At 32.0% G+C, this 24,567-nt stretch overlaps 2 protein-coding genes across 2 annotated transcripts; both read left to right on the top strand.

The window, feature by feature from the left end:
* Positions 1–8,635: 8,635 nt before the first annotated feature.
* LOC18096751 (WD-40 repeat-containing protein MSI4) lies at positions 8,636–15,473 on the top strand. Its single transcript, XM_024597037.2, has 15 exons — positions 8,636–8,874; positions 9,485–9,548; positions 9,673–9,759; positions 9,876–9,938; positions 11,182–11,247; positions 11,381–11,455; positions 11,745–11,820; positions 12,082–12,307; positions 12,493–12,574; positions 12,930–13,003; positions 13,205–13,316; positions 13,423–13,497; positions 14,294–14,373; positions 14,609–14,708; positions 14,995–15,473. The coding sequence occupies exons 1-15, from the start codon at positions 8,774–8,776 to the stop codon at positions 15,091–15,093; spliced, it is 1,380 nt and encodes a 459-aa protein (XP_024452805.2). The 5' UTR covers positions 8,636–8,773; the 3' UTR covers positions 15,094–15,473.
* Positions 15,474–19,842: 4,369 nt separating this feature from the next.
* On the top strand, positions 19,843–23,467 carry LOC18096750 (transmembrane 9 superfamily member 7). The gene is made up of 7 exons (XM_006385301.3): positions 19,843–20,052; positions 20,535–20,699; positions 20,820–20,932; positions 21,064–21,172; positions 21,253–21,365; positions 21,787–21,937; positions 22,039–23,467. The coding sequence occupies exons 1-7, from the start codon at positions 19,942–19,944 to the stop codon at positions 23,194–23,196; spliced, it is 1,920 nt and encodes a 639-aa protein (XP_006385363.3). The 5' UTR covers positions 19,843–19,941; the 3' UTR covers positions 23,197–23,467.
* Positions 23,468–24,567: the final 1,100 nt, after the last annotated feature.

Raw genomic sequence — 24,567 nt, 5'->3', positions numbered from 1 at the left:
TTTAGATGCTTTGGACTCCTGTATTTTACATGGATACACAGATGAGAGCACAAAAAATGAAGGGAACCTACAAAAACAGCGCGCGCGCGCGCACACCAGCCACCAAAACCTGACCCAGCAGCTCCTCCTCCACACCTCAACAACGGTGTCCTCTCTCTTCTCCAGCCGAGAGCATCCCATGACAGTCCCTCATCTCTCCACTGTCAAATAAAAACCTAAACCACAGCAAACCCAACTCCAAAACATTCTGGGACGTTGAAAGATTGATTGAGAAGAGGGGTCAGCAGTTCGTATACTTGAGTGGCAGTTTCATTTTACAGAGGGAGGGTGACATTGTAGACCCGAGAGTGGTGATTAAAACATCAAGCCAATTCTCAAAGCAGCATAGCATGTCATTGCCCTTCTCTAACACAAAAAAACCTTAGCCATTCGAGCATCATCATCAAGACTTCAAAAAGAAAAAGGTTCAGTATCCCATCTGAACAAGAAACATCCCTTACTATCATCAAAGGAAACTAAAGCCAGAAGAAGAGGAAGGAGCGCATAAATTTTGCGATGAGCAGTACTGGTACTTTCGTCCTAAAGCCAGCTGCTTGCTCCTGGTTGATTTGGGAAGAAAAGGAGGCTGCCGGGAGGCGTAAAAAAGCTTAAGACATCAGGTATATCCTTTTTTTTTAAATGTTTATACCTCTCTTTTCATGCCTGTTGCATATATTACCTTTCAAGATTGTAGATACAACTCAACCTAGCATCTCCTGGTTATTTAGTAAGAAATGAGAAGCGTAGAAACTGTAGGCTTGGATCTCTTAGGGGATGGCTCTATAGTATGACAGTCTTGATGTGTGGATGGAAGAGGTTCGACAGTAAACTCATGACAAGAAAGGAGATTTATACATGGCGCCTGATTTAGAAATGGCTTCCTAAGGAGACAGAAGCATGCTAAGGTGTTAGCTTGCAAACCATGCTCGTGGTTCGTCTGTTTTGGTTTTGAGCTGACTTTTATTAGCCTATCCTTCCCTTTAGGAAAGGTTTTTTTTTAGTTAGTTGCAGGAGTAAAGAACCTTGCCCTTGCTGTGAAAAGGCCTTTGCTTTTGTATTTCCCCTCAACGTGTTTTCTTTGCTTCCTATTTTGGTATGGCAGAGCATGATATAAATTTATAATAGTTTGGAGTGTCATAGTAATTATTTTTTAAAAAGGTATTTTTTTATTTAGAAAAATATTAAAATAATAATTTTTTATTTTAAAAAAATATTTTTAATATCAATACATCAAAACAATTTAAAAATATAAAATAAATTAATTTCAAGCGAAACAAAATAAATTTTTATAAAAATTTAAAATACAATTCCAAACACCACCTTAATTTTTAAATGATCTTTGCAATGAGTTTGTAAAAAATTCTCCCGAGGTTTTTTGAATAGGAAAGCGAGAAGAATTTCTTTTTTATATCTTGTTTATTTAGTTTTATTACTTCAAATGCTCTAAAGAGTGGTCTAGTTTTCTAGTTTTATTTTTTAAAAATTATTTTTAATATTAATATATTAAAATGATTTAAAAACACAAATAAAATATTAATTTGAAATAAATAAAAAATAAAAAAATTAATTTTTTTAAAAGCATTTTTGAAACACAAAAATAAATAGATTAATAATTTTTATATTAGAATAACTGTTTAAAAAAATAAATATGTTCTTTTAGATTAATCATAACTTGATTAATAATCTTGTTCTAGTAATTCTTTTTTACTAAATTTCATATTGAAAATCTAGTTATTGCATCCCATTTTATTTATTTATTATTTATGTATTTGTATGACTATGATTTGCTTCTGAAAGCAACGTTTTCCATTTGGGTGAAACTTTAAGGGCTTTTGATTTTATCATGTTAGTCATTACCTTTAGAAGAGTATATAAATAATAGTCATTACTTTAATATTGTCTAGCTAAAATTCATGTTAAATGTTTGAATATTTAGAATTTATTTGTTTTTGCAATTAAAAAGCGTTTTTGTAATTTTTTTTGTTTCAAATATATATATATATATGGATCGTTTAGATATGCTGATATCAAAAATAAATTTTTTAAAAATAAAAATATATTATTTGTATATATTTCTAAATAAAATATACTTTAAAAAACAACTATTTCACAATTTCAATAATAAATTAATAACAAAATATTAGACTCATTGAATTATGTAAGTCCATCTTCAAGATTAGATTCCATGACTACAAGCAATGATTTAAAAAATATTATATATTGTATCCCTTCAGCACATGAGTATTGGTCTATGCCCAATTGAAAGAACAACTCCATGTTTATTTTTACATTTTAAAAGTATTTTTAAAAAAAATTAATTTTTTTTATTTTTTTCTTTACTTCAAATTAAATGTTTTTTCTAATATTTTTAAATTATTTTGATGTGCTGATTTCAAAAATAAAATTTTAAAAAATATATTATTTTAATATATTTTTAAATAAAAAACACTTTGAAAAACAACCGTTCCCATAATATCACGACGCTTTCCTACAACTTTAATTAATCCTACATGTAGAAACTTGTGTTTGTCTTTTAAATGGTGTTTAATAGATTATGCAGAAATTTTTTTTATAGTCTCGTGTTTTCCAACAAATGAAGATCAACAATAAATAAAAATGAAATTGAAAAAACCAAGTAAAAAATGAAAATCAAGATATTTAACATCGCAATACGGGTAATTTATCTGGTTATGTTTAATTACTTTCTCTATCAAAATAAATTTGTAATAGAAAAACACATAAAATTTATAATAGAAACCGACACGCACATAAAATTTATTGAATAATAATTAAAAAAAACAATGCAAGGCTGCATTTATGAAGATTCTTATAAAAAAATCAATATTAAAAAAATTTAATTTATATAAAATTAAGAAAAAATCACAGATGAATTATACATACCTCTTAAGAAATTAAACACACTCAATATTATTTTAAAAAATCATAGTCTAATAATGTAAACCCAAAATTTATTTTAAAAAATACACACAAAGAATACATTATTTTTTAAAAAAACTAAAAATTATAACAACAACAATAATTAGGCCAGGCTGTTGGGCCTCGCAAACCAGGCCCAAAAGCCTGACCCAATAAAGCAATGGCCCGCGCACGAGCCTTTATTTTTCAAAAAAAGTTAAATGGGGCAGGCGACGCATTCATCCACCCCAAGTATATGAAAAAAGATGATGCGTCATCTCTGTAACTACAGTGCCTGGAAAAAAAACAAGGTCTTTTGTTTTTTTTATCCAAAAATCCATTTTGACCTAGAACACCTAGAAAACACTCTAGATACCTTATTAAATCAATCCATGCCCACCAAAAACCCAACAAACTGCCCCAAAACCCGAAATCCACCTAAAATAAAAACTCTTCCTAAGTTTATATATGTTTTTTTAGGTGTTTTTAAGGTAATAAAACACCTAAACATAACTTCCTTCATCATATGAAATATTTTGACACAAAAATCAACTGTTTTTGTGCCTGTAATTTTCCTTAATGACCACTTTCTCTATCTAAACTAGAATTCGGCGACATCCTGTCTCTCCTCCTAACAAAAAAGAATTGAAAAGAAAAGGAAAATGAAGTTAACTACCAAAATATATTTTCTTACAATTCAAGGGACTGGTCATTTAATATCTAAAAAAAATAGAGGATTAAAATGAATATGTTAACGAAAGTTTTAACCCGTCCCCTACGTTACTCGAGACTTTCACTTCACTACCCTACTTTTCAATTTAACCTTCCATCCTAAAAAATATGTAATTAGAGGCTAATTTGGGGTAAAAAGATCAAATCGTGCAAAATAAAAATTCGAGGATCAAAGTAAAAATTATAAAAAAAATACATTGTTTCAATTCATGGTGTATTATAAATTTATAAGAGCATCTCTAATGCAAAATGCTAAATTAAAGAGCCAAATTGATAAAATGGCTTTTTGAATAGTATAAATATAACTTTTTTGATTATGTGCATTTCAATGGTAAAAAATTATTTAAAAAAGCCAATTATATTTTAATATATTTCATGTTAAATTAATTTTAATATAATTATATAACTAATTTAGATATTTTATAAATAATATAATTATGATGTTATTAATTGTATAATTAATATGAGTAATTTATAAAAGTAATATAAAATTAATGAAGTAATATGAAAGTTAAAAGATATAATTTAAAATTAAATTTAAAATTTATTTATATGAATATTTTTAATTTTCAGTTTTATATGTTGCTGTTAAAAATTTAATTTTTTAAAAGTAAATTCAAATTCAAACTTTGAAAAAAACCGCCAATATTTTAAATTTTGATTTTCAATATTTTTTTTTTAAAAAAATTCAATCTTTAAAAAAATGACCGCCAACATTTTAAATTTTAAAATTTAAAAGTTTGAAAAAATAACTGTCAACATTCTAAAATTTTAAATTTTGAAAAAATAATCCATCTATAAATATTCTCATATACCTTAACATTTTTTCTCATCATATTTCTCTCTCCAATCTTTATTATATTTCATTAAAATTCATCATGAATCATTCTAATTTTAATTTTTATGATGCTTTGGATTTTGATGATGACACTCTTGTGTTTACTTTTCAAGTTGCTACCGCTGTGGTTGCTGAAGAAGAATCGAATAATCAAGGGCGAAGAACAGGGTATCGTTGCTCTATTCTTGGTCACAATATTGTCAATCGTAATAGAAAGGAAGGTGAGTTAAGGTTATATAATGATTATTTTGTTGAAAATCCTAAATTCACTGAAAGTCAATTTCGAAGAAGATTTAGGATGAGTAGTCGTCTTTTTCTACGGATCGCAAATGCAGTGGAAGCTCATAATCCATATTTCAAACAAAGGACATATGCTCTTGGTGTTCTTGATTTATCTTGCCTTCAAAAGGTAACTGCAGCTCGCAGAATACTTGCATATGATATTCATGCAAATCTTACTGATGAATATCTTTAAATTGGAGAAAGTACTGCGATAGAAAGTCTTAGAGCTTTCGTCAAAGCAATCGTAGAAGTTTTTGGTGATTGGTATCTAAGGGCACCAAACGAGGCTGATATTTGTCGATTATTATCAATTGGAGAGCAGCGTGGGTTTCCAAGGATGTTAGGGAGCATTGACTATATGCATTGGAAATGGAAGAAATGCCCAATGGCATGGCATGAGATGTATACTGGTCATTGTCGTGAACCAACTATAATTCTAGAGGTGGTGGCTTCACAAGATATTTGGATATGACATGCCTTTTTTGGAATGCCTGGATCATTAAATGATATTAATGTTCTTGATCGGTCACCTATCTTCGATGCTCTTGCTGAAGGTCGTACTGCTCCTGTCAATTATACAATTAATGAGCATGAATATACAATGGGATATTATTTAGCAGATGAGATTTATCCTAATTGGTCAACCTTTGTTAAGACAATCCCAAGGCCATTAGGAGCAAAGAGAAAATATTTTGCAAGTAAGCAAGAGTTTGTAAGAAAGGATGTGGAGTGGGCATTTGGGGTGCTCCAATCTCGTTTTGCAATTGTATGTGGACCTGTTCGATACTGGGATGAAGAAACGCTTGCAAATATTATGAAAGCTTGCATAATAATGCATAATATGATTATTGAGGATGAAGGAGCAATGAACCTTGGATTTGACCATGAACGTGAAGTCAATTCCTTTATATCAGTGTCACATGGTGAAATACAAGAACTACATGATTTTCTTTAAACTCATAATCGAATCAGGGATAGAGTAACTAGCTCTCAACTATAACAAGATTTGTTTGAACATTTATGGGAACAATATGGTAACGAGTAGAATCATTAGATTTGAACTTCTTATGTCATCATAAGTTTCAAGTTTTTTTATGTTTTTTTTCATTATGGTTGTTATCTTTTAAGTTAATTAACCATACTTATTATTGTTAAGTGTTAGAAGAACTTCAAAAAAGTATTATGAATTGATACCACTTTTATAACAGTATATTTAAAATAACCAAGAAATTTCTACATATTTAATTAAAAATACATTACATTAAACAATAAATAAATCTAGTTAATTAAAAATTAAAACCCCTCTTCTGCATAATTTCTAACTTTCTATTTTGAAAATATGCTGCAGAAATTGGATCCAAATTAGAAATATTCATTTTCATAATTTGTTCTTCTTTCTCAGTCCTGTCCAATTCTTTTTTCTCTTGACCTTGTTGAATCATCATAGCTTGTTGCTCTAACATAATTTTTCTGTCTTATTTCTTCTGATTCTCAATTTCAACTAGAGTATCCCTGAATTATTGTAAGAGATTTGTTACAGTTGCCTCCCCAACTTTAGCTTTTCCTTGTTTACGTTTAAGTCGTTCTTTTGCAGTCTTCTGACCAATTGGTTTATCTTGATAAATCAATGGTTCACTGTCTTCTCCTAAACAAACAGAATCAGGGGTAGATGGAGCTGATGAAGCCGAACTTGCATTGACATGGCCTTTTTGTTTCTTGTTTGACCTTTGATGTTGACTTGCACGCTCAAATTGCCATTTGGGTTCTTTTCTTAAGATAACCCAACAATTTTCTAGTTGAAATTGTTTGCCAATGCAAGAAGCATACATTTGTTGAGCATCATTAATCTGGTAAAAAATTAGAGAAATTAAATAATGTTAAAATATGTGCTAAACAATTTAACATGAAAATGAATATTAAAATTACCCTTGATTCTTCGGTCATTCCACTTTGCTGACGATTTTCAATTTGAGTAACAAATCCAACAAATTTACCGACTTCTTTATTTATTTCTTGCCATCTACTTGAGATGCTTATTTGGGAACGATTATTCAAGTTTCCTCCATTCTTTACAAAGTAAGCATGTACTTGAGCCCATAACTGTTTTGTTTGTTGTTCAACTCCTGTAATTGAATCTTTGCTTGTATTTAGTCATGCAGAGACAAGTAAAGAATCTTCCTCTGGTGAGAAGTTTTTACTTCTTTGTGATTTTTTTTATTGTATGGACATTTAAATTCGAGTATGTCAAGTCATCAATTAATTGATTACAATCACTTAGTTGAGAGAGAATATCTTCTGACTCATTCATAAGAAAGTTGGTAAAAGAGCTTGAAAAATTTGAATTCATCTACATAAAAAAAAAAAACTCAAGTTAAAACCTTATAAGAGAGTGTAAAAGAAGCGCACATTCAATGTCTAGCAATTTTATAGTTTCCATACATGTGAATTAATAATAAGCATTGCCTCCTACTTGTTATAACATTACATTTTGACTATTTTTTTGGAACTAAAAGAGGATTGATATACTGATTTAATTGCATTTTTAACAAGACAAAATACAATTAACCTCAAATTAAAACAGATAATCAAAAATAAATTTTAAATATGTTACTCTATATTTTTATCAATATCAGCTATCATTATTACTTCCTCTCAATTTTGTCAAAGATAACAACATAAATAAAAAATTATCTTCCTTAACCCATATCAAAAACATAAGATAACAAAGAAATAAAAATTATCATAAATATCAAATTAACAACAAAAGGTCTAAAAACTTAACAACAAAAGGTCTAAAAAATCAACAGATATAAAAGAGAAAATAGAAAAAACTTTTAAATAAACATACCTTTTAATTTCAGCTAATGAACACAACCGATATTATTAATTAACCGGAGAATAATTAATTCTTGTTTTTCTAAATTTGAGAGAAGGGTGAGACACAATACAAGATTTTAAAATTTACAAATTTCTTTCCATTTGCTTTTAAAGGAAAAAAAAAACTGTTGGCCAACGGCTATAAAAATAGTCTTTGGCAACGGTAATTTTATTTGGCCATTTCTATAGAAACATGTAGAAATGACTTTGCACAGGTTGAATAGTTATTTTAGCTATTTATTTACCTGCGTAGTTGGAATTGTTAAAAGAAGAAACAAAAGTTAAAAGGATGTTTTTTTGAATTTAGCTCTTCATTTATCTCTCTGGTTAGAGCATCTCCAATGGGTGTGCTAAATGGAAAGCTAAATATTAAAAAATATTATTTTGGCTTTTCTATGTTTATTTTGCACACTCCAAAGGAAGTGCTAAACAAAATGCTAAAATGCATTTTCTCTCCCACAAATGATATTCCTACATATCTCTCAAAAGAGCCAAAACCAACTGGGGCCACTAAAAAAATAAACCAATAAAATGTAGCCATGTGGAAAAAAAATAACATCAAACTTATTTTGAAATAATAAAACACTTATTTCTTCCACTCTAATATAAATGGCTCTTCAAATGGTTTTTTCCATTGAAGTAAATATAGTAAAAAAAGTTATATTTATATTATTCAAAATATTATTTTACTTATTTAACTTTTTAAAATAGCATTTTATTTTGGAGATGTTTTTAGAGATGCTATAAGAAAGTGCACGGTAATTCTAAAAACTTATTTTCTTTTAGTATATTTTATAGTATAACTGTGTTAATGTTTTTCAAAAGTATTATTTAAAAAATTTAGTAAAATAATTTTTCTTATTTTAATATTGACAAATTAAAATTATAAAAAGAACAAACTTTTAAAACTCACCCAACGCAGTTAAAAAAAACAAAACAAACGTTGCCGTGGGTGGCTCCTAGAGAAAGAGAGAGAGAGAGAGAGAGGGCAGAGGAAGGCGGGAAAGAAAAGAAGAGGAGAGAGGAGAGAGGAGAGGAGAGGAGAGGAGAGGAGGAGAGGAGAGGGGAGAAGAGAAGGAGAAATCGGGAATGGGGGTGAACGAGAGATACACACAATGGAAGACTCTGGTCCCTGTCCTCTACGATTGGCTCGCTAATCACAACCTCGTCTGGCCCTCTCTTTCTTGCCGGTCTCTCTCTCCTTTCTCTTTTTTTAGGGTTTGGACTTTATTTTATTTTTTCTTTATTCATGCTACATAATAAAATAATTGTAAAAGCAAAATCATTTTCTTCGATTCCTATTACATTGCCGAGAAAATTGAGGGTGACATTTTCGGGGATTGTATTTGGGTTTAGATATGTTAATGAGGGTTGCCGGGTGGTAGAGCAAGAAAAAGAGAGTCAAGCTCCTTAGCCCTCTCGCCGAGAATTGCTGCTCTAGGACTGGACTTGCTATCTTATTTTTCTTCCTTCTGAGAAGCTAGTTTAGGGAGAGCCGATGGAGATGATAAAATGAGGGTGATGGCGTGTTCTCTTATCCTATAGGGTTTGTTTTTTTGGAGGGTTATATCACAATAGGGTAGCTAATCCTGGTCTTCTGCCTGCTGGCAGGGAGGGAAATGAAATTCTTTATTTATTGAGAAATGCTGCTAGGGACTCTTTCACGAGCAATCAATGTGGAACTCTGTATAGTTGATGTAGATTGACATGCTCTAATGCTTGAGCATTTTTTGTAGAAATAGTTTTAACTTTCAAATGCAAGGTGATTAATCCTTTACCTGACTTGTTTTTAACTGACAGATGGGGTCCACAGCTTGAGCAAGCTACTTACAAGAATCGTCAGCGCTTGTACCTCTCTGAACAGGCAAGATTGCTAATGTTATTGAAGTTGCCAAATGCCTGAGATTCATCAATGTTGTATGTGAGCTTGTCCATGTTGATGTATTCTGTTCATGGATTGTTGATTTGTTCCACTATCTTTTATTCAGACAGATGGCAGTGTTCCAAATACTCTGGTCATTGCTAACTGTGAAGTTGTTAAACCAAGGGTTGCAGCTGCAGAACACATATCACAGGTGATGTCTTTATGATTTGTTATTTTCTTTGTTCCTTTCACTTTGAATTTTTACCCCTTCATCCTTTTCTTTTTACTGATTGTATGCATTATTGGTTGGTTGCTTTGATCTTTCAGTTCAATGAGGAAGCGCGCTCTCCCTTTGTAAAGAAGTATAAAACTATTATACACCCTGGCGAGGTACCTATCCTGTCTTAGTAGTTTCTTTTACTTACCCATCTCCTTGTTGCATGACTTATCAATTTGAAAGAGGAACTAAGTTCTATAAACTGTGAATGCTAGAAAAGGTATACTGGTCGCAAGATTTGTAATTTGCACCTAATGTTTCCAAGGGTTATTCATCAGTGTGAAACTTGGATTCATGTGATTTTGGGAAATGATACACTTCACTTTCCTGAGAAGGAAATGATCCCAAAGAGGAAGAAGTTTTAAAAGCCTCATATGAAAATTTAATTTAATTTGTAAGGGTAGATCCTTTTAATTAAAAACTCCATTTAGTTTCATTAGCTCTAGTTTGAAGTGCAGAAATCACAGTTGAAAGTGTAACTTGCTTATAGCTTGGTTACCTAAACATCTGCATATTTATTATTGAATTACTGTGATAAGAAAATATTCAAACATTTGAGCACAGTTGAGATATATGATGCTCCGCAAGCACATTTGCTTTATTGAGTGAAAACTTGAAAAATATCTCATCTTTGTTATTATAACTTCTGTTGTGAATTGCTCAATTCATGGAGCCTTGTGTTAAGTAAAACTGTCATAGCATGATGAATCCTTTCATGAAGGGGTTGATAGAGGGAGGTACATTCCACAAGGTGCCTGGGATTTATTTAGGATGAAAAAGAATTACAATATTTCATGACTTTGATACTGATAATTACAGGTTAATGACAGAATAGCTTGTTGCTTTTGTTAAGGAGGAAAAGGAAAGATTCTTATGCTGTAGATAAAACCAAATATGAAGGGGACTTTGCAGCTTAGGCTACAAACATGTCACTGATGTGTTTATTTGTTGTCTCCCTAATACTTTTCTCTTCTCTTTCTATTATTTTTTCACCCCATGCTTTTCCTTTTTCTCCCTTTATATGGTTCTCAGGATTTCTCATTTTTGATATCTAAAAGAATTATTTGGAAGGCATTTAAGGTGTTCCAATGAATTACCTTTCTGGTTTTTTTTAATTCATTGGGGTAATTATTTTACTTTTTGAGATAGAATCCTCCAACTTTACTTTTCTGTTCCTCGGTCATCAATATTGCTTGGAAATAATATTTTGTATTTTTTGTTTGGAAAATATTGCTTATATGAGATGTTAATCAGCTAACATAATCTTCTAAGTTGTTCCCCATCTTTCAATGGAAGTATAGTGGAGGATACTTCATTAATCCTCAAATTTTGTATTTCTGTTTTTTGTTTTTCCAGGTGAACAGAATCAGGGAACTCCCACAGAACACCAACATTGTGGCTACACACACCGATAGTCCTGATGTAATCATTTAGTTACCTTTCAAAAAAAAAAAATCAAGAGTTTTAAGCATTTAGTTACCGCTCAGATAAAAAAAAATTCGATAGTTTTAATTGCACAGTTTTTTCAATTTAAATTGTCTGTATCTTCGAGCAGGTTCTCATTTGGGATGTTGATTCTCAACCTAATCGTCATGCTGTCCTGGGAGCTACAGAGTCTTGTCCAGATCTGGTTATTCCTGGCCCAGTGATTTTTTCTTTTTTTTTTAATCCTTCTATAACTCTATACTAGTTAAATATATTAAATAATTGTCACAATCCTTTTATAACCATTTTCTATGACATTTGTTACAGCATGTGTATTCCAGAATATACACCGTCGGTTAGAAAATTAATTTTTGTAATTGTATTTATCATTGGCACAATTCTCTGACAACCATGAAGAGTTCGTTGATTTTCATGAAAGTTTTGTTGTTCTTTTTAATTAAGGCACTTGTTTAATGAGATACATCTTCTTGCAGATATTGACTGGCCATAAAGACGATGCTGAATTCGCTCTTGCTATGTGTCCAACTGAGCCCTTTGTGCTCTCTGGAGGTTGGAATTTAGTTTTAGTTTTTTTTTTTTTTTTCTTTCAGTTCATTAGATTCTCTAACAAAATCATTAATTAAGCAATGTACTCATTTTTCACATATCATAACTATGGTTGTGTGAATTCAATTTGATAAAGAAATTAAACTTTTCTACACTAGTGTTGATATGCAACTCACTTTTCCTGTTGTGTTTTTTGTTGTTTGTTGGCAACTGCATTAATTAGAGTTCTCATAATCTTTTCTGTTCGGGAAATTTTTGTTGCAGGTAAGGACAAGTTGGTGGTTTTGTGGAGTATTCAGGACCATATTTCAACTTTGGCAGCAGAGCCAGGGTTGTCAAAGTCTCCTGGATCTGGTGGCTTCCCTAATAAATCTGCCTCTAAGGCAGGTGGAGGTAATGACAAACGTACCAAGAGTCCTTCCATTGGACCACGGGATGTCTACCAAGGGCATACAGATACTGTTGAAGATGTTCAATTCTGCCCATCAAGGTAGGTCCTGTAATCTTCTTAATCAAATGTGTTTAACCAAGCAATCATGCATTTTTCATTTGTGTAATTATTATCTGCCATTTAGCAGGCACTTTCTTCAGATATCTATAGTTATTCTCTTTTCCATTTTTCAAGAACTTTTATTCTTTATGGTTTGCTCTCATTTTATCTATTTCCTTGAGTAGTGCACAGGAGTTCTGCAGTGTGGGTGATGATTCTTGCCTTGTATTATGGGATGCAAGAGCTGGCTGTACTCCAGTTGTCAAGGTTACATTTCTTCTTTCCATGCTCTGGTTTCATTCTTTTCCCTTAGCACGCTAGACTTTCCTAGCTATGGGTAGGTGAGCAAGAAAAATTGTGGATTGAATTTACTTGACTGGCAAAGTAACAGTCAGAAAACATCCTGCTGTGCATTGTCAATGCATGAACAACAAGTGTGGTTTCTATCACACTGGGATATCATTGTTTATGTGAATGGTAACGTAGCATGGGTAGGAAGCCAATGTGACTTTGATTCCCTGCAATTTTGTTTTGGTAAACAGAGCTGATTATGTCATCCTTCATGTAACAATTTTGCATTCCTAGTTGATTTATTTATGAGAGTTTTGTTGTTATTTGGCAGGTTGAGAAAGCTCACAATGCTGATCTTCATTGTGTTGATTGGAATCCTCATGATGTGAATCTCATTCTGACAGGGTACTTATATAATCTATCCTTCTGCATGTTTTTTCTTTCTCATGAGACTGACAGTATCGAATCTGTATTGATGCTTCTGCCCATAGTTTGGGTTAAAATTACATTTATTTATTTTTTCTTTTACTTTTCATTTCTTTGTACCTGTATTCCACTTGTGATGAACTTTGGCCTGTGTCTTGGATCATGTTGCCCTTACTTTAGGTCTGCTGATAATTCTGTTCACATGTTTGATCGTCGGAACCTCAATCTTGGAGGGGTAGGAGCACCTGTTCATAAGTTTGAGGGTCATAATGCTGCAGTCCTCTGTGTACAGGTCTGAAAATTATTATGTCTCTTGGCTCAATTTCTCATTGTTTCTATCTATCTCAGTACAAACTTTATTTATTTTTGGTTATTTCTAACAAAGCAGTTGTTTCCAGTGGTCTCCAGATAAATCGTCTGTCTTCGGCACTTCTGCAGAGGATGGCATTCTAAATATATGGGATTACGAAAAGGTTTCAAGGCTATACTTTGATCTTTCTGTGTGTGTGTGTGTTTCTACAAAAAACCATAAAATAAGTTGGTTTGATCTTTCTGTGTGTGAGTGTGTGTTTCTACAGAAACCATAAAATAAAGTGGAAAAAAACAACACCATGAGGGAAAACTCAATCAAATGTACAAGGGACGATCTGTGAAATGGTTTGGCGTGATGTATTTTCTGCCAATGGGTTAAAAAATGATGCTGTTCCATTTATGGGATTGGTCACAATTAATGGATTGGGATGTTATGACAATGACGATGACGGTACCATTAGAATTATTCAAAGTGGCACTTTTCTGCTAAATTCTTGAGTCTGAGGAGGTCTTTAGGGAATACGTTGTTTTGTGTGCTAAGTAATTATTTAGAAACTGTTCCTGTTACTTTGAAGTGACAAGATTGAGGACAGGACTCATTTCTAGGGCTATGTATTCTTTTTTTTAAAAAAAAAACAGAGTTCCACTTTTCACAAAATGCATTAAACATTTATACCACATTATAGGATAATATTGAGGCCTTTTAAATGTTTCATCAGAGCAAGTAGACTGGAGTATGACATGCTCAAATTAATTTTTTCTATTGTCATGTTAGCATTCTAGAATGTATAAATGCCAGCACATCCATGACTATCTGCTTTACTAGATTGGTGTGTTTCCAACCTAATGCACCTTCTGAAACTGGTTTGGGGCCTTGATGTTTAGCCCTGTAATTTTTTAATTTTGATTATCTTTTTGAACTTGCATGTTTCTAACGAAGGTCATTTTTTTTTTCAGATTGGTAAAAAACAAGATTCTACTGGACTGAAAGTGCCAACTGCTCCTCCCGGATTATTTTTCCGGCATGCGGGCCATCGGTATGGAGCCTATCCTGTGTTTCTATTTGTATTTTGTGCTTTTCCATGCATGGAAATTGCAATAATTACTCAAAGTTGAACTCTTATGCTTATTCAATTCGAAGATGATCCTAGAACAATTATTTTTTGATGCTTATGGATCTATTTGAAGGTTGGGGATTGATGATTTTGCCCCCGAAATGCTTCCTTTAATGAGGTTTTCACAGAGTAATTGCTAGACTATGTACTTGTGTAGGGATAAGGTTGTTGACTTCCACTGGAATGCATCTGATCCATGGACAATTGTCAGTGTGTCTGACGATGGTGAAAGTACAGGAGGAGGCGGCACTCTACAGGTGAGAGAATTTTCTTGATATTATAATGTCTTTACTGTAATTCGTGACTGTGGTTTTAAGTCAGTACATGTCATGTTTCTCTAGTGAGATTAGTAGCAAGGCTGTATAAATGGAGTCTGGCAGCAGCTATCTACTTGCTTTCTGCAAAACTTCTTTATCAGGAACAGCTTTCTACAAGATAAAAACAATGAAATCAGATTGAAGAATGTACACCTTGCCCGGGTGGAGAGAGACCCAATTGAATGCTGTGGTGTTCATTATCTGAGACATTTTAATTTTGATGCAGATATGGCGAATGATTGATTTGATTCACAGGGCCGAGGAGGATGTCTTGGTTGAGCTTGAGAATTTCAAATCTCACATTCTCGCATGTGAAAGAAGTTAGGTCTGCTAGTGTTTTTTCTTTTCTGAACAGTGTTAATCAAAGACTCGTACTAACATAGCCTCTCCTTCTCCCTCGTCTTGGTTACTGGGAGATCTCCTGGAGAACTTTAGATGTTCTTGAAGGTGGGCATTGGCTAGGGTACAAGTTATTGACTAGCACCTTTGTGTAGGCTCTTTTGTGTTTGGTTTCATGGGATTCAAAGGCCAAAAAGAAGCCCCACTCTAGGACCAGTGTTTTTTTTTTTTTCCTCCATGATTAAAGGAGATTTTGGAACTGCTCGTTTAGACTTTAGTATCGTTGTCGGCTTGCACAATGATTAGATTAAATGCTTGTAATTTCCAAACTTTGTATTTTGATAATTAATTTTCATTTTTCATATTTCTAAACTTGAAATAATTAGAAACTTCAATTATTCTTTTTATTTGATTTGATTTTGAAATCTTAGACGTAATAAAATTTGTTTTTGGGTTGGGGTAATAAGGCTATAAAAATTCATTCTTGGAATGTGTTTTTTTTTTTTTTAATGTCATGATTTTAAGGTAAAAACAAGTTAGATTTTAAGTTTTTATATGAAAAGAGTCCACCATCAATTTTTTAATCGTTAAAGGTGCTCAAAAATTATATCAGAAAATGACATGTTATCTGTTAGTTTATTTTTTTTTAAATCCGGCACGTGGGCTAAATTTTTCATTGTGCAAGTCAACAACGCAACTAAAGTCTAGATTGGCTTAGGACTCCCTTTACCCTTTCTCTTTTTATGATTTTAATTTTTATTTAATTGCTTTACTTTTTTAACATTTTAAAATAAAATAATTACCATGACATTTTAATATCCATCTAATAATATTATATTTTTTAAATAAGATTATAATTTTTTATAGTAATAGTAGATAGATGGCTTGCGTTATACCGCGGGTCGGATTATTTTCTAAACGTAAAAAAACTCTATGTGAAACCTGAGATTTAAAAAAATAGAGAATTGAGTTATTGAGTTGACCATGCTTAATAATCTTATTAATTTAATAATATTTTAAAAAAAGTAATGACAGTAAATAAATTAAATTAATAAAAAAATTGACATCCAAGATATAAAAAAAAATGACAACAGAAAAAGATTTTAGTCGCCCCATCAAATCTGCAACTCGGAACATAAGATTGAGATAATTTCAGAGGAAAAAAAATAACAAAGGTTAATTCATAACCAACCAAATGTTGGAAAACAAAATTTAAAAAAATACGCTAAAAAATAAAAGTCAATTAAAGCTAACCTTCTAAATTTGTGACCCATTTATGAGGCTACAAATATTTTATAGAAGGCAAATCTGAAAAAATCATGAAGCAAAATCCTCAAAAAACTAAATGTTAAGGGATGAAATAAAAAAAATTACTTAAAAAACACGATCAAAGGAATTGTGACTAAATTTTTTTGTTAGATTTTTTCAAAACTCGTTGATTTTATTTCCTAAATCTTTATAAAAATAATATAATTTTAACATTCTTGCAGAATAAAAAAAATCAGTTGATCTGAGTAACCCTTGTTAACTTACTCGACCAGTGACCCAGGAGCTGCTTGGGGTCAACTCCTGGGTCTAAAAATCATGATCAAAATAATGAAGACCCGATTTCTTTGTTAAATTCTTTTAATTTTTTTTTAAAACCCCGTCTTAAAACTCATTGATTTTTTTTTTTGTAAAATGTTTACCAAAATAATATCATTTTTACATATTTTTTAAATAAAAAAATTAGTTGTCTGGGTAACCCTGGCCAACCTGTGACCCGGGACTTGCTCGGGATCAACCTTCGGGTCAGGTTTAAAAACCATAATTAAAAAAATAAAGACGCGACTTCTTTGTAAAAAAAATTTAAATCCCGTTGAATATTTTTTTAGGTCAAGTTGATCTGGGTAACCTTGACCAACCCACTCGATTTGTGACCCAAGACTTGCCCGGGGTCGACCTCTAGGTCGGGTTTAAAAACCAAAATTGAAAAAATGAGGATCAAATGTGGCATTAAAATCAAACAATGAAGGATGAATCTAGGAAAAAAATTCAATTAAGAAAATAAATAAAACTAAAAGAAATTATAATGGAAATAATGGGGATCAAATTAAAAAAGAAACAAAAATCAGGTATAAAATTGAAAAGAAAATCAATTAGAAGAAGGGTGAAAAACAAAATAAATATCAATTAAAAGAAAAAAAAAGACTAAATCTAACATAGAAATAAAATGATAAAGGATGAAATTGAAAAAAATATATTAAAAGAATTTAAAGTAAATACAGAACAATAAAAACTACGAGGACCACAATTGAAATAATACGAAAGTTAGGACATTTTTGAACTTTGGGTGGGTGGAGAAGAGAGAAAAGAGGGTAGAGAATTAGAAATCCAGCTGCCGCCTAACAGCGACCCTTATAACAACACGCGCCGGTCAGGAAGAAGCGATGCCCCGCGATGCTTCGTTTGAGAAGGCGGTTGAGTATTGTTGGATACTAGAGAAAGTGTCACACGCCGCCCAAATGGCGTGGACAACCTCCACACACTAGCTTGTTCTTTATCATGTGTCAATAATATTTTTTTTATATATAAATATCAAAACACTCTTGACCCCGCATAAAATTTACAAAAAAAAACTAGAGTTCAAAAGACACCAATACCCCTAAAGAAAAAAATATTTGTTTTAAAATCCAATGCTATTTTGATAATCTCACTATGCTCAAGAAAATAAAAAACTGAAAAAGCCCTTCTCCCAAAACAAATTGTAATTATGCTTCCAATGGTATTTAGAGCTTTATCCTATGCAATAAATAAAGTAAAAGATACATATACAGGGACAATCTACAATATCAAATATATCCCATGTAAAAGTTCAAAAATACCTCTAAAGCTAGGTTTTGTGTCTCTCTTTTTCAGGGATAATTTAGTAAATTTATTGTGTGAATCATAGTGAATTGTGAAAAAGATTATAGTAAAAGGATGAGTTTTAGTATTTTGTTAATTAGAAATTGTTTGATAAGTTATTAATTTATGATTATTTTGAAATAGTAGAATTTATTGTAAGAAATACTTGAAAAAATCACTCGTTTAATATCTTTTATTGTGTGTGTAATATTTAATGGGTGTTTAATTTTTTTTTGCCTCCACTGCTTATAATAACTTTCATGAACTTAAATTTTTTTTACTTTCTTTGCTTAATGGCTTCCAGGTTAATTATAATATTTTCATTGTTTTTTTTTCTACATAAAAAGAGATTACTTATATATTTTTTTCTATTTAGACTTGATATATTTATCCTTTTATATTTGCCCTAATTATTACTATTTTTTTCTTATCTTTATTCTTCTGTATTTTTTAGTTTTTTTTTTCTCTTTATATTTTTTGGAAAAAATATTATTTTTTATTCTTTGCTTTTGAAGTATTTATCACTTTGTACTTGATCTATTTATATCATTCCTTTTGTTTTTATCTTTATTCTTTTGTAATTTTTATTTTTTTGTTTACACTTTTTCTTCTGAAAAATTATTATACAAGGACTAAAAGGAAATTGTGTTTCACTGTAGCATTGTAACATTGTTTTATTTTTCTACTACATTAAAAATTAACTTAAGATCTTACACGTCTTTATTAACACATATAATATTCACTTTAGTTTATTATGTGCAAACGTCAACATTTTAATTCATAATTATTTTTTGACCCGATAACAAAAAATACGTTAATAATATATACATATTCATTATTTTATGCTAGATGAAAAAAATACTTGACCCACAACGAGACGAGTTGAATATATGCATTAACATAGTTGTTTTGTATTTATTGGCATAAATGATTCTCGATTGATTTAATTAAATACATGTGTAGGCTTTTTGATTTACAATCAAGATTTTTTTTTTGTAGGAAAGCGCATTAGAAAGGCTTATATATTTATTGTTTTTACAAAAAAAAGCAATCCGACCTACAACAAAATACGGGTCAAATAACTAGCACACTTCTATACTAAAACAACCGAGAATCATTATGGAACTTTTTTTTTCAATTCAACCCCCTATTTTTTTCTATTTCCCTTCCATTTGTTTTTTTTTAATATAATTTCATCATTTTCTTTTCAATTTCATCATCAATTGTTTTTAATAATCATCTGAATTTTCTTTGAAATGATTAAGTTGACTAAATCATATTGAGAAAACTCTCACACAGTTTAATTTTAAATCCCGGCTAAGTAAGGAGTTAGGTGAAAAGTTTTTTTTCTTGTCAATTTCATTTTTTTTTTCCAATTTTGTTCTCATATATTTATTTTTTATTGATTAACCAAGTTATATTTGAACATGTTAAGTTAAATAGATTATACCAGGACAACTTCAAAAAAAATTACTTTTAAACATGAGCTAGACATGCACTTAGGACAAAAGTTTTTTTCATTATGTCAATTTTTTTTTTAATTTTATTCTTGAATTTATTTTATTAGTTCGCTGAGATGTTTTTTGATTAATTAAATTAACCGAATTATATTAGAATAACTTTTATATAATTTAATTTAAAACATGAAGTAAATAAAAAAATTAAATAAAATTTTTTAAGTTTAATTCACTAAATCAGATTTAATAAAAATATTAAATATTTTTTCACAACTTGAATATTTTTCGATAAATTCATTTTTTTTAGTGCGGGACTATATATATGGGCGCAAAAGTAAAATGAAAAAACCAAGAAAGCCCTCTACTTTGTTCTTTATTACTATTACTGCAGAGGGAGTCTACTTGCCACTGTAAAAAACCTCTATTATCTCCCTTCCTGCCTTTATTTCCTCTCCTCTATCGAGAACAGTAACCTCTTTCTCAAGAAGAAGATGGAGAAGATGGGTGGTCGGATCTCTGCAACTCTCATCTTGGCTTTCCTCTTCATCTCCTCCGCACACTGTTTCTACTTGCCTGGTGTGGCTCCTCGTGACTTTCAAAAGGTTCGTTTATCTGCTTTCCTCTTTCTTATTCATTAGTTACATCTCTGTTTTTCTTCTAGTCATAATGGAACTGGATCTACGCTAAACCCGTTTCTATTTCGTGTTTGATCTAATACTTTTTTATGCTTTTTTTTTTATCCTTTTCCTTTTTGGGTTCTTCTAGATCTGTCACTGTTCTCTATTTTTGGGGTCAAATCCTGGGTTTGTTTTGTGTTTTGCTTATCGAGGCTTAGGATACGATGGGTTATTTTGATTTGCTATTTTCAAAGTTTGCATTTAAGATGACTAAGAGAATTTACACAAAACGATGAATATATGGATATTGCAAGTGGTGTGAATGTGAATGGATTGGGTGCAGTGATCTTATTTCTTTAAGAAATTTTGTTATGATTCTTAAATGATTTGTTCCTTCTTTTTTAATTTTTTATTTTAGACTCATTATACCTTACTGTTTGTTTGGCATTTGCACTCTTTCTGAATAGGATACCATCCTTTCTGTCAAAGTGAACAAATTATCATCTACAAAGACACAACTTCCATATGACTACTACTACTTGAACTACTGTAAGCCTAAGAAGATTGAGAACAACGCAGAAAATTTGGGGGAAGTTCTTCGAGGAGACCGCATTGAGAATTCAGTATATACTGTAAGCATTTATTTATTGTTCTTTCATTATTTTATTCACTTGTTTTCTGTAGACAATTGAACCTGCCGAATTACTGTTTTCCTCATTGCCTTGGTTATTAATTAATGAATCATACTCCAGTTTAAAATGATGAATGAGAAGTTATGCAAAGTGGCCTGTCGTCAAAAGAAACTTGATGCTGAATCTGCAAAGAATTTCAAGGAAAAAATTGACGATGAATATCGTGTTAACATGTAAGTTGAAGATGTTTTCTTATAGACTCACCTGTTGGTCTATGTATGCTGCATCAATTCTATGGATGCTAATCTCATAGATGTTGAAATAGGTTTTTCTCTGAACTGATAGCTTGGAAATGGATGTGTAGGATTTTAGATAATCTTCCAGTTGCTGTTCTTAGACAAAGGAGGGATGGGATTCAATCAACAACTTACGAGCATGGTTTCCGTGTTGGGTTCAAAGGAAATTATGCTGGGGTATGTTTCAGGAAGCATTTTCAAGCATGAAAGCATGGGCATATTTGTGTATATATTGATTGAAGATTTTTTGTTTGCAGAGCAAAGAGGAGAAGTATTTTATCAACAACCACTTGAGCTTTAGAGTTATGTACCACAAGGATCCTGAGACGGAATCTTCTCGCATTGTTGGGTTTGAGGTTACTCCAAACAGGTTTTCTACCATCTTCTTTTTGATTGTTAAGTTCACTTTTGTATTGGTTACTGGTGAAGGAAAAAAAGATGAGCATGTGTGTTCGCTGCAAGCAAGTTTTAGTTTCCAAAGGATTTAGCTGTTATTGCTCCTGCTGGCAATGCAGCTTGATCTCTTATTATTTTCTAATTCAATACCATAAAGTTCCTTAAAGAGTTTCTGTACTGGATCAAATTCACTTTAATGATCGCATCTAGCATTATTTGTCCATCTCTTTGATGCTGTGGCTATTAAATTTTGATAAATTAAGCTCTCTGTGTTTCCATTTAGATTAAAATTTCAAACGCTGAGCTCTCAATTCCCTTTGTTATTGAATCACTTTGGGATAGTAATATATTTAACTTACCGTTTCATTCTTTGTATGTTTGACACTTGCAAACAGTGTGAATCATGAATACAAGGAGTGGGATGATAATGATCCTCAATTGACAACTTGCAACAAGGACACCAAAATGTTAATTCAAGGCAGCACTGTTCCACAAGAAGTGGATGTAGGAAAGGAAATTGTGTTCACATATGATGTTACCTTCAAGGTTTTTCTTAATAAACTCTTCTTCTCCTTGCCTGAGCTGCTTCATTTGTCCTGTACATTTTCTCACTTCTTTATTCTCTTCACCCCCCTTATTTCTCTTAGGAAAGTGACATTAAATGGGCATCTCGTTGGGATACGTATCTCCTCATGAATGATGATCAGATTCACTGGTTTTCCATCATTAACTCACTGATGATTGTCCTCTTCCTTTCCGGTATGGTGGCCATGATAATGATGAGAACTCTGTATAGAGATATTGCAAACTACAATCAGTTGGAAACTCAAGATGAGGCACAAGAGGAAACTGGGTGGAAACTTGTCCATGGAGATGTATTCAGGGCACCAATCAACTCTGGTTTACTTTGTGTGTATGCAGGTACAGGTGTACAGATCTTTGGAATGACACTTGTGACAATGATATTTGCTTTGCTGGGTTTCCTATCTCCTTCCAACAGAGGTGGTCTTATGACTGCCATGGTTCTCTTGTGGGTCTTTATGGGCTTATTTGCTGGTTACTCATCAGCACGTTTGCACAAAATGTTCAAAGGCACGGATTGGAAGAGAAATACTCTTAAAACTGCGTTTATGTTTCCGGGTATTCTTTTCGCAATCTTCTTTGTTCTGAATGCCCTCATTTGGGGGGAGAAATCTTCAGGGGCAGTGCCTTTCGGGACAATGTTTGCTCTTGTTTGCTTATGGTTTGGTATATCTGTTCCATTGGTCTTTGTTGGTAGTTATTTAGGTTTCAAAAAGCCAGCTATTGAAGATCCTGTGAAAACAAACAAAATTCCCAGGCAAGTCCCTGAGCAGGCATGGTACATGAAACCAGTTTTCTCTATACTTATTGGAGGCATTCTTCCATTCGGTGCTGTTTTCATCGAGCTCTTCTTCATTTTGACTTCGATATGGCTCAATCAGTTCTATTACATCTTTGGCTTCCTCTTCATAGTATTTGTTATCCTTCTGATAACCTGTGCAGAAATAACAGTTGTGCTTTGTTACTTCCAGTTATGTAGTGAAGACTACCACTGGTGGTGGAGGTCTTATCTGACTGCTGGCTCCTCTGCTCTGTACCTCTTCCTGTACTCAATTTTCTACTTCTTCACCAAGTTGGAGATTACAAAGTTTGTTTCTGGTGTCCTCTACTTCGGGTACATGATAATTATCTCGTATGCTTTCTTTGTTTTGACGGGAACAATTGGTTTCTATGCTTGCTTCTGGTTTGTCCAGAAGATCTACGCCTCAGTCAAAATTGACTGATCTGCAGAAGAGTAAAATGAAGACTGAAAATTCCCTAGGTTCTTTTGCAAGATGCACGGATTTGCCGCTAGTGAATTTTTTTTGTTCCTTGTCAAAGCTTTATTGTGCTGATGGTAGATAGAGTAGCGTTTGAGATGTTTTACTTTGTTTACACTGGTGTCTGATGTTTTATGAAGTGATCTTGGAAGTCTTGAATCTTGATATGTCCATCGTATCCAACGTGACCAACCAAATCATATAAATCTTAGCTCTTCAATGCTTTAGTTGCCTAGTTTCTTCTTGTTTGTGTGTGGGATGCTTTCTCAAATGTCTTCAGAGATATTTCGTTGAGAATTATACACAGATTTGTGATGGATAGTGGAATCAATCGGTGTCTCTATTGTAATTGAAAATAAATTCCAACAGGACATCTGACCCTTTATTCATCTCATTGATTTATTTTATTCTGAATACAATTGAAGATGTTCTGTTTTAAATCCTGACTCATTGATGCATGTGTTCGGATCCATGCCTTGATTCTAACAAATAGAACGAAAAACAAATGGATGCTAGGCTAACCACAATCAATTGAAGAAACAAGAACGATTCAGCTCCCTGTCTGTTTTCCGTCCGGAAGCCCGCAAAGGGGATGATGTAGTCGGAGAGCTTGGCTAAAACACCTCTTGTTTTTCGCCGCATTATATTTAATTTCGAATCCTCCGTGCCTGAAATAAAAATACTGTGCACTCAGTGTAAGTTTACTATTGAGATGACTTTTGTGCCCTTCCAAGAAAAACAAAAGATGCCTATAAGTTGGGGTATTTTGATTTTTTCATAACCCGTAAGTCATTAATGATTTGACCCGGGTATTAAGAAAATACATATTTGTTCTTTGAATAAAAAAAATTAAAACATGGGTTTAGAGGTTTTTTGATATTTTCAATTTGTTTTTTTGTTAATTTCACAACCACAAGGGGTAAGCTGATCTTTTAATGTAACTGATCAATTTTAAAATTCAAAAATTGCTATACACGCGTCAGTATGTTGGAGGCATTCGTGCATTTTGAATGGTGTGTGTGGCGCCTCCTAGTAGCCAAACATGCCCTTCTATTTTGTCATTGATATTTCCTACTTCTCTTGATGATCCTTCACCTATAAAAATGTCATATAAGCTTCCAAGTTTATGAGGTTTACATGTCCCATGTCCTGTATTCTTAAAAAAATATTTGGACACGAGGATTAAACTAACCTTCTAGCTGCTTTATTACTTTTCTAGAAGTTTTATCTATCACGAATTCTGAAAAGTAAGAATCATAAAGTGATAGTCCAACCATGATTGATAATGGTAAGACTAGCTCTTCCTTCATTGATGGGATATAATTCTTGAAAAGT

This window comes from Populus trichocarpa, chromosome 3, assembly GCF_000002775.5.
Source record: "Populus trichocarpa isolate Nisqually-1 chromosome 3, P.trichocarpa_v4.1, whole genome shotgun sequence".
NCBI lineage: Eukaryota > Viridiplantae > Streptophyta > Magnoliopsida > Malpighiales > Salicaceae > Populus > Populus trichocarpa.
This window is presented reverse-complemented; position numbering and strand designations above follow the sequence as displayed.

Excerpts from the sequence above, each read along its gene's own strand:
- LOC18096750 (XM_006385301.3), top strand. The coding sequence starts at position 19,942 with ATGGAGAAGATGGGTGGTCGGATCTCTGCAACTCTCATCTTGGCTTTC. Across the intron at positions 20,700-20,819 it reads TTGAGAATTCAGTATATACT|TTTAAAATGATGAATGAGAA; the intron begins GTAAGCATTTAT and ends ATCATACTCCAG. Across the intron at positions 21,173-21,252 it reads TCAAAGGAAATTATGCTGGG|AGCAAAGAGGAGAAGTATTT; the intron begins GTATGTTTCAGG and ends TTTTGTTTGCAG.
- LOC18096751 (XM_024597037.2), top strand. The coding sequence starts at position 8,774 with ATGGGGGTGAACGAGAGATACACACAATGGAAGACTCTGGTCCCTGTC. Across the intron at positions 8,875-9,484 it reads TGGCCCTCTCTTTCTTGCCG|ATGGGGTCCACAGCTTGAGC; the intron begins GTCTCTCTCTCC and ends TTTAACTGACAG. Across the intron at positions 13,317-13,422 it reads CTGCAGTCCTCTGTGTACAG|TGGTCTCCAGATAAATCGTC; the intron begins GTCTGAAAATTA and ends AGTTGTTTCCAG.